General features: G+C 34.8%; 2 protein-coding genes across 4 annotated transcripts; both read right to left on the bottom strand.

Annotated features, from left to right (window-relative positions):
* Positions 1-462: 462 nt before the first annotated feature.
* Positions 463-2,175, bottom strand: LOC121805317 (protein FAR1-RELATED SEQUENCE 5-like). Of its 3 annotated transcripts, none has more exons than XM_042205123.1 (2): positions 2,024-2,175; positions 463-1,671 (listed from the first exon to the last, which is right to left on the bottom strand). In XM_042205123.1, exon 2 carries the CDS (start codon positions 1,476-1,478, stop codon positions 729-731), a length of 750 nt encoding a protein of 249 aa, XP_042061057.1. In that variant the 5' UTR covers positions 1,479-1,671; positions 2,024-2,175; the 3' UTR covers positions 463-728. The 3 variants fall into 3 exon arrangements, with proteins under 3 accessions (XP_042061057.1, XP_042061058.1, XP_042061059.1); XM_042205124.1 differs by having other exon boundaries at positions 463-1,529; positions 2,024-2,168; XM_042205125.1 differs by having other exon boundaries at positions 463-1,438; positions 2,024-2,134.
* A 1,047-nt stretch (positions 2,176-3,222) lies between these two features.
* On the bottom strand, positions 3,223-9,348 carry LOC121801873 (MLO-like protein 11). Its single transcript, XM_042201320.1, has 15 exons — positions 8,523-9,348; positions 8,099-8,156; positions 7,702-7,937; positions 7,483-7,599; positions 7,233-7,293; positions 6,422-6,516; positions 6,084-6,158; positions 5,419-5,504; positions 5,167-5,216; positions 4,869-4,909; positions 4,536-4,706; positions 4,397-4,432; positions 4,045-4,112; positions 3,901-3,961; positions 3,223-3,808 (listed from the first exon to the last, which is right to left on the bottom strand). Exons 1-15 carry the CDS (start codon positions 8,661-8,663, stop codon positions 3,419-3,421), a joined length of 1,686 nt encoding a protein of 561 aa, XP_042057254.1. The 5' UTR covers positions 8,664-9,348; the 3' UTR covers positions 3,223-3,418.
* Positions 9,349-10,219: the final 871 nt, after the last annotated feature.

Below are 10,219 nucleotides of genomic sequence, written 5' to 3'. Positions count from 1 at the left end.
TTTAATAATTTATTTTTACCATTAAAAATATCAAAATTTTAAATAAATATTCTTTAATCACCCATAACAAATACTAGTAGTATTATTTTTCATTTTGGGTCGAAATAGTAGTACGTACTTTCTATTTTTATTAAGTTTCTTTCTCTAATAAGTTAAGCCGTATTCTGATATAATTATTTTCTGATACAATTAGCTATATGAATTAGATTATCTAGTAATTATTTTTATCAGAAATAAACTATATTTTCTTATGTGATTAGATGTCGTTATACAATTATATTTTCTTATGTAATTAGTTACTATGAGATACTATTTTTTTGATATAATTTCTAGTACTATTACTTTTGTCCACCCAAAACAGTCTTAATAGTGGAACACATTTTTTAATGAAAACTTAGTAGAGTACGAGATATGAAGAAAAAAAGATAATTAAAGTGTTATTATTGGAAAATAATACACCCATTGAAAAAGAAATTTTGTAGTTGTAGACAGAATAGTATGATTACAGATTACAGAATCTATTAATCAAAAACACTGATCTACAAGACATGTACAAACTATCAATTCATATTCAACTGATAGTGCGCACCATTACACACTTTGAATCACTATTCCTACAACAAATGTACAAAGGTCTAAAAAATTTAATGCAAACTACTATACTACATATAACAGAAATCTTGATACTGTTTTGTTTCTCCTTGTGTTCTGGGAAAAACATGATCTTGTCAACATAATCTAGGATCTACTTGTTCTTTCCTTTCCATCTCCCTCACACTGTTCATAATGTCTTGGATCTTATTTCCGAGAGATCGATTGTGTTCCTCGATGTGTTCGAATACCATTTCCAAATGCCTTTTGTATGTAGCAACCTTCTTTTTCTCGGTAGCCAGCTGCTGCGATAGTTCCCGGATTTTATCATGCTCGTTGGGGTATTGATCGTAAATGAGGTCCTTACGGCCTTTACCGGGAGTCAGAGCGTGACTATGCTCCTTGACGAATTTTGTAACTGTCCATTTACCCGAACTCCCTTTTCTAACTAAAACCATGGCTCTGCAACCGACCCTCGTCTCTGCCCTTTGGCGCACCATCTTCTCCCGTTTCTCACCCATCCTGAAGCCCTCTCTGTTGCAAACCAGTGCCCGACCAATGGCAGTTCCATCACGCCTTGATCGAGAAAGCTTGCTGACACGGATGACAAAACCAACTCTGGTGGCGTACGAGTTGTAAAAAGCATGTGCTGCAGCTTCAGACTCAAACTCTTGGCCGACATATGGTTCATCGGTAGGGGTGATGCAATCAACATCCTGCAACTCAAACAATTCCATCTCGGAGGAATCTTCGTCCACTTTAATATTTAGTCCGCGATGGAGCACCCCGTCTGCAGAACTCCTGACAATCGCATCCGTTCCACCTTGGTAATCGGTAGAGCTTCCTACTACCTCGCCATTTACATCACCATTTATCTCACAATCCATCAAAATCTTGAGCAATCAATAACTAGGTCCTACCTACTTCAAGATCCATAACTGCAAATTAGGATCGCCTTCAGTCCAATTCTGCGATCCATCCCAAACTTTGGACTTCTATCCACATATAAACACTAAGGGCGGTTCGGTTTGCAAGATTATATCTCGAGATTAAATATATATTCTGGTGACTGTTTGAATCCTAGATGGATAATCATGTGATAATTAGTGATAGTAGTAACCTCCTCCAACTAATCCTTACTACATCTCATGATTATTCTGTCTAACAAACTGATCAGCCTCTTAGTATACTAAAGCCATCTATAATTTATTTGATGCCAATTTCAGAATATAATTGTATTTACACAGTTGAAAAACCCTAAACATACAATAGAATTCCAAACAAAAAAGGAGTAACAAAATCAAATCAAATCAAATGTTTGCAATCGGCGAGATTACATATAAAAAATCTCAATTTCAATAAACAAAAACAAACAGAAAGGAAAATGAGAGGATTCAGCAGATAGCGCTAATCGACGGAGAAGGAAGCGTACCGGAGGGATTGGCGTAGCCGCCGCTGACTTCGAGGAGGCGAAGTGGGGCCGGCACCACCAGAGAGAGAGTTAGGATTTTTCATTTTTACGAGATGGGGTGAGTATAAAATTTATGAGTATTGAAAATTTTCCTCAAATTTCTCATTTTTCACTTATCATTAATGCATTCTTTTTATCTTGGTATTTTGATGACTGAAACATAATCAGAAAAAAAAATCCAATCCTACTCTTTTCAAGTTCGATACAGAATAAGTTCACCTTGAAAGGTTCGAGAGAGAGTGTTGACAGGTAAGAGAAAAATAAATACTCTCTCCGCCCACGATTAAGAGTCCTATTTTTGCATTTCTATTCGTCTTAGAATAAAAGTCCCATCATTTTTACTATAAATGATAAAATATCCCACATTCCAATATTCATTTTAAACTAATATATGGAGTACAAATAAGATTTATATAATTTACTAACTTTTTTCCATACATTTATTTTAATATTTCTTAAAATCCATTAAGAAAGAAATGAGACTCTTATATAAGTAGTATAAGAAATATATTGAAGTTACTATATAAATATAACGGACTACTGCTAAAATCTATTCCTACCCAATGTATTTCTATCAATATTAAAAATGATGACTAACTTCTATTGAGAATCTCATTGGTAGTATTTTAAATATTAGTATTTCTTTGTTCCATAAAAATATGGATATTTAGGATGGTATGAGAATTAATCCACAATTAATAAAGTAAGAAAGTTAGAAAGAAAAAATAATTATAGTATTGTTAGTAGAGAATAAGCTCCACGAGAAGAAAGTTACCAAAAATAGAATGAGATATATTTATGGAACATCCTAAAATGGGAAAATGCCCTTATTTTTATGAGATCGAATGAAAACATCCTATTCCTATAATACTATCAATCTAGTTCAATGTGTTATTTTTCTTTTTCTTTTATTCAACTTCATATTTTTATCAGAGATCAAAGAAACAGCTGAGCGTAAAACTTGGAATTCTAAACTGTCACTACGATTATTATCGTGTCGACACGATAACGACAAAAAAAAAAAAACTGTCACTACGATTATGTGATTTTTTTTTGCTGCTGGAAAATAAATATCAGGCTGAAAATCTATAGAGAATCAGAGATATTGTATTGTATACTCATTAAAATTTTGCAGATAAAAAGAAAAAGGAAAGAAAGCATGAGTTTAAACTATTCATTCACTCTATAAGATTTGAAGATTTCTGGTACAACAATGAGTTTAATTAAACTATTCATTCACTCTATAAGCTTTGAAGATTTCTATTACAACACATCCTGCTTGTTCACATCTGCTTTAATCTACCAAAGTTATATTACAACTACTGCCTGTAGAAGTATTAACAATCCGTTTTCATCCTAGCGCGGCATGGAGGAAGATCTTGGTGCCGTTTCTTGCAGAATTCTGTAAGAAACCGAGGAAGAAACAGAAGCAGAGGGGCGAAGGAGAGGCGTACCAACACGAGTTGAAGCCTCATTAGCAGATGGTGGGGATTGATCATCGTTGATGGAAACTGTGGTTTGTTGCAGCTCGATTTCTGCAGCTGACTTAGGGGCGAATCGGGGACTATCTATCAACTGATGGTCGTCATCTTCCTCGGCTGACATGACTGTGCTAGTATCTGTGTGAATGGTTGAATCGTCTGTGAAGACGCCCATTTTTCTCCTCCTCCGAGCTGCCTTTCCCCATCCGTGGATCGTCTCTCGTATGTTGTGTGGGATCATGGCAGCCTTGTAATTCGTTCCCATCTTAATAATGAAAAGAAACAACACATCAGAAGAGAGCATTATGACATAGCGAAACATAGATTCGTGTCATTGAGGATTTAAGCGTCGTTCACCTGAGTTACTAATGCATAGAGTGGCAGGGTGCTGTAGCTGCACAAGAATTGCCCTGCAAATCTGGAGAAAAAGAAAGAAGTTTATCGACTTCGGATCATCTTCGGGGGAAGGGTTTTAAGTTGGCATGTAACACTAAGGCGTACCCAACAAATAGTCGTAAATAGACTAGTAAGTGGTTCCTTATGAAGCAAGAATTGTAGCCAAACTGCCACTGCACATATAAAGAAAACAAATGAGAGAATTTCCTCAATAATGATGATGTGTCGTGATTAACTAAAAGTTAAGCTTATTACAACTTGTGACATTTGAAGGAAAACCATAGTTTGATGCATGATAATTCGGACTATTAATGCTAGACATTCCAACTTTTAAAGGACTTGGATCCAATATCATCACACCCTCGTCATCCTTCCACGTCAAATTCTTCCACTCCATATTGAAAGATTTTAGGTGGACTACAAAATCAATAAACCGAAACAAGAAAGGAGGACGTACCCAGAACCAGAAGAATGACGCGAGCTCAAATGCGTTCTGCCAGAGTGTTAATGTATATATCATTAGTTTAAATTTACGTTGTAACAGGACCATAACATACACACAATTCACTAGTAAAATTCCTGTAAAAACGGCAAACCTGGAATAGGATAAAATGAATCAAGGACAGCAAAAGTTCTGGCTTCTTGAACCAAAACAGTTCATCTCGGGGTCTAAACTTAGGTCCGTTAAAGCTCCCTGTTATACCCGCACTCTCTAATGCCAAGGTTGCTATGATGTGTTGCAGCTTTGTGCCAACAAGTAGAACAAGCTGCAATTCAACACAATGCGTTTTTTTAAATGAAGTGGTCTCATTATTTTTGTCCCGTTTCAGCATGTAACGTATTGAGCAAAAAAATTAGTTCTAAGCTACAATCTCGAATATATGTTTCCAAAGATTAGAAGCATCATATGTTTTTGTTTTGCAACTTACAGTGACAGGAATAAGTGCAATCCAGAAGTATAGATTGGATCCTGCGATAAAAGTTAACAGCAGAAGAATCAATGAGTCAAAGGCGTATACATAAACATTACAAAAGCGAATTGGACTGGGATATGATGGAAAACAGGTAGTATTATGTTCTACATGTAACTGAGTTCGATGAAAAACCAACTGGATCAACTATCTTTTTCTAGTTACGATACAGTTTCACCGGAAATTGACATGGGCCAATCTAATAATTTCCTAGAGAGAGAGAGAGAGTTAACATAGAAGCTTTTAATTAACTAACCTTTTACATTGAACAGCATAAAAGCTACAACAAATCCCCAGAGTGGAGCACTGCACAAGAAAAAGAAAGGGGTGTCAAAATGCTTACACAATGACCAGAGTGTAAAAGGTAGGCGCTTGAAATTCGGTTAATCTAGTATAGAACTTTTGCCTTTGTTTAAGAAGAATGAGCACAATGTTCATGTAATGGAACATTGTTAAAATTATTAATAATAGGAGAATAGTCCGAATTTGAAATGATAATTTTCCTTACCTGACACCAACTATCCTTTGAAATTCTTCTTCCATAGAACGAATCATATAGCTGTGGAAATCATATGTTGATGTGAGGTTGTGGTTCTGCCATATATAAGACATAGAAACGTAAACACTAAGCTTAATATGTCCAATTATGTCAAAACTTAAATTGATGCAAAACCAACAGAAAAAAGCACAGTAAAGTGGTTGAGGCAAATCCATGTACGGGAGAAACAGATAGATTAAATAATTATTTATCCATATCATTGATCAAATAACTTGTTGGTTGTTTATCTTGTGGGTTGCATTTCTCTATGGAAAGTTGACAAAGTAATTATATGGCATGTAAAAGAGAACCAAGAGATCAAGTATGACTATATCCACAACCATTGCTTTCATGAATATCAATGGCATCCCTACAGATAGGCATTTCTACATTCTAAGTTTGCAATACGATTCATCCTAGTTATACATTGGATTCGATTAACTGTTACTCTATTAGGTCAGAATTAGTTTGCAATTAGTTCTTCTGACTAGTCGTTGTAGTTGGAAACAAAATGTGAAGTGATGGAAGTTTTTCGTGGAGAATAATGCTTTTGAACATAAATCATACGGAGTAGGAGTACATGTTTTGATGTTTTCCAATTTAGAGAATAATGAAATAACTAGATGGTCACATACCGTAATAAATCCTTGTCGAAGGGTGAGATAATCAGCACGAACAACTGAACGCCCAAACTGGCGGAAGAAGCATGTCTGGATATACATCAATAGTATCTAATCAGATTAAAGTTGTATCTAGTCTCTCATAAAACATTATCTTATAACATCATCTAGTTAGAACGAATATTTGTTAATGAATGGAAAATAAGAAGTTAGCTACTGAAATAAAGAAAAGTTCACATACGCAAATAGGTATGGTATCGTCAGTAAATCATTTAAGATTATGCAATAATTGTAATTCGCGTTACACAAAAATAGTAATGAACTCTTCATATGCAAGATTGCAGTGAACTTACCACCCAAACGAGAAAGTTGTTCCTCTGCATAGGAGTTGATGTATGGACTCTCACAAAAGTTGATTGTCTTTGCATTGTCATTGCTCTGGTTTTTTCTGCACAGATGAAAATGCACAAGGAAATATTAGAGATACAGACTCGGTGATACTCAAATTGTGCTTCTTATTGAATTTTCTATTTTAGTTCACTTCTAGAGGAAGCCTAGGTAATAGTTTTGATGCTATCATTCTGCGAAGGGGAAGTATTGAATAGATTCTTCAGTAAGCTTTTAGATGAGAATCGCTTCTGTTAATAGTAATTCTGATATCATCCGGTGTTACAGTTCTTTAATATCACACAATTCTCCTCTAAACTTTTACATGAGTAATCATTCAACATGGTATGATAGCCGGGCCACAGAAACAGAATCTGCTCAAAACGCATTGCCTACCAGTATATTTAAGAGATTCTAATAAAAGTGAGGATTCTTACTGAAGTAGTATTAGATATTGTTAAATTATTTTCCTCTCTAAAAGCTTAAGCTTTTCTATGAGAGTGTCAGAAATTCATTTGTTGTTCTGGCATGACTTCATTTCTTGGACAGACTATTTCCACCTACTTGAGGTGTGCGCCAACTCAAAGTAATGTATTCACAGCTTAGTCTCAAAAACCTTGAGATATTAAGCAGAAGATAGCAGAATTGGCAAAAGACTTCATTAGTAAAATCTATCCTCGAATTCTTCTAAAATCCATGTCCTCTTAAACAAATTCATTTGTAAAAAAGTGGATGTTAAACTTCAGTATAAACAAACTATTCTGGATTAGTATTTACCACTTAATGAATTATGCCTGTCCAAGTGAGCCTCATCCTCCCACGCCCTCCAACTGTGAATCTAGCAGAAATATTAAGCAACAACGATTAGAACTCTTAAAGGGGAAAACAAGGTCATGGATATTCATCAACTTAATAAAAAGAATAACATAGTAGAATCACATAACTAGATAACAGGGTCGAAATAAACTTAGAAATACCATATATGAAAATTTTCAGTAGTAAATAAACCGAATTATCAAAGTACTACCTTCACAATTGCTAACAACATCGTTAAGCAGCTGTAAGATATGTGTGTGATAGCCATAACAAAAATGAACCTATGGAGCTGCTCAAGTCCTTCATATGATACAAAAGGTTCATAGTTCTGCACGAGAATATAGAGATATGAATAGACTAACCATGTGACAACCACGGGGAAACAACGAGAGTCCCTATTCTGACTCATGATTTTATGATGAAAACTGACCTCTGAGCAAGTATTCTGATTTAGACCCATCAATACTCTCCTGTGTGAGCGATGACCAAAGAAGGCCATCAAAAGTCCACGCTCCTGTAAATGATTATCTTCTGTATCCTCATCGACTTCTTTCCTAGTGCACGGGGCAAACACACTATCGTAGAACTTGGACGGGATGCAAATGTTTGATATAATGCTCGATGTTGCTGTGAGGAGAAGGGATATGAACCCGAGAAGCATCAACTCTGTGAAAGCACATTGTCAATACGTGAGGGAAGGAATGGAGAAGAACAGATATTGCAACAATATAGAAGCAACAAAAGCAAAGTCCAGCACAAAAAAATGGCTCTAATTGTACATAATAACAAGACTCTCAACAGAGAATTGCATGAACTCGGCATATTACCTTCCTTCATTTTCTCAACAGCAGCAAGCAAAGGCTTCCGATCAGTCTTCTTCAACCACTGAAAGTGAAATTATTAGAATGCATAAGCTCAAGGAAATATGACATTCAATTGTAGACAGAGCGGGAGCCAAACATTCCTACTTTTTTGACGTTTTTTTATATTCATAACTAGTATCAACACAAATAAGATCGTAGTAACAAGAACACTATAACTAAAAGCTACTATTTCCTCAATTTGTAGAAGATTTCAAGAGTAAACTCAGAATAAATGGAAAACATTGTCTCCATTGAACCGCCGAATGATCCAAATCATCAATTGCAGAAATCAAAACAAAAGCAAACAGAGAAATCCTTGTATTCTGCATTTATGAATGATCCAAACAAGAAACCTGGCAAAACAAGAAGCAAACAAAATGGCACTCACAATTCCCAAGCGGTGAATGGATCGCTCCACGAGCAGTGAAACGGCAACAAATATGGTCAAAACAGAAGCCACAGACCATGTTGGAGTCAGAGCCAAAGACCTCAGATCCTTCTCATTTTCTGAGGCTTCGGATTCAGACATTCTCGAAGCTCAGACCTCAAAATCCAAACTCAACCCCTCAATTAGACTCTAGACCTCAACAAAACCCAAAATAAAAAATCCAAAATTTGTTTCAAAACTCACACTAATCTTAAAAAAAAACGCGTAGTGATGAAACCATAAATGCAGCCGCTGCTTCCGGAATGAAGAAGATGCAAAGTGGTTGAGCTAATACTTTAATCTATGCCCGAAAGACGGTGGAATTGGAATATACTAGTAGAAAATCAACATTTGACTGAGATAGGACTCTCTTTTCATTTTTCAACATGGGAAGACAAAGCAAGATTTCATTTTTTTGTCACCAACAAGAAAAGGAAGAGCAGAAATTGATCCGGAAGAAGACGAGACAAGAAAGTTCTTCTTTTGAAAATAAAAAAATGTGTTGGAATAGTTAAATCAGAGTGAATCAAATGAGTGGGCTGGCTGATGGCTGGCGCTGGAGTTGTAAAAAGTTTCTAAAAATTCCTTCATTCGGGCATAAAGAGGTGTGAGCTCTTGTCTATCTCCTTCCTACCTTCTCTCTGTCTCACCCTCTCTCTAGAAATTAGCATCAAGCTCGACTACATGCAAGATGCAATGTCGGGACTGGGGACCGCGTGATTGATGGGCCAAGATTACGGCAACCATAGGGAGTAATTAGTAATAATCTTCACCACCTCTGATTTTTCACCTAATCTTTCTTCCCCAGCATAGCTACTTTGATACAAATGCCACAAGAAAATTATGGCAACCATTAATGAAGTAATGTGGTCGCCGTGGCATTTTTGTAAATAATTATAAAAGTCAATGTAATAAATTATTAGTAATAGTTAATGCTAAGCGTGATTTTATGTAAGGATAAAGCTATGTGGCCATAATGTGGCTGGCCATAAATGGCATTTAAGTGAATATATGTATTTTTAGATATTAATAATTTAATTGTATCATTTAATGCTTAATTCAATTGACAATATTACCCTTAGCCTTAGTCTTTAATTGTAGTTTCTTTTTAATTCATTTATTCCATTCTTTTTAGTGTAATTTGTTACTCAACTTTTTTACTACTTTATTTTTATTTTTATTATAATTGTATCATCTTAATGGAGGAATAGTTATTTTAATTTAGTTATTACTGTACTCCATAATATATAATCAATAAGATAATGATGAAGTTATCTAATACTATAGTAGTAATATGCTTAAATTTTTTTATACTTTTTTCAAATGAATTTAAGGTTATTTGAAACTATCAATTCAATATAAAATTAATTAAAACATCTATTTTAACTCTATATCGATCCAACATTTGAATATCAACTCAATTTAATCTTCACATAGAAAATTGAATTAAGAATAAGTTGATTTAATAAGAGATCAATCAAAACTTCCCTGGTAAAAGTTATAGGACTCATTACTTTAATAAGTTGCTTAAAAGTCAAACGTCATTTTTTCCATTTTTTCTATAACTAAAAATGAATAAAAAACACAACAACATTTGAATTTATAGTAGAATATATTTCTTGACTAGCAAGCATATTGTGACACAATACTACAATGTA

The sequence above is a fragment of the Salvia splendens genome, chromosome 5 (genome assembly GCF_004379255.2).
Source record: "Salvia splendens isolate huo1 chromosome 5, SspV2, whole genome shotgun sequence".
In the NCBI taxonomy this organism is placed as follows: domain Eukaryota; kingdom Viridiplantae; phylum Streptophyta; class Magnoliopsida; order Lamiales; family Lamiaceae; genus Salvia; species Salvia splendens.
Note: the sequence above shows the minus strand (reverse complement) of the source record. Positions and strands in the feature narration are given on the sequence as shown.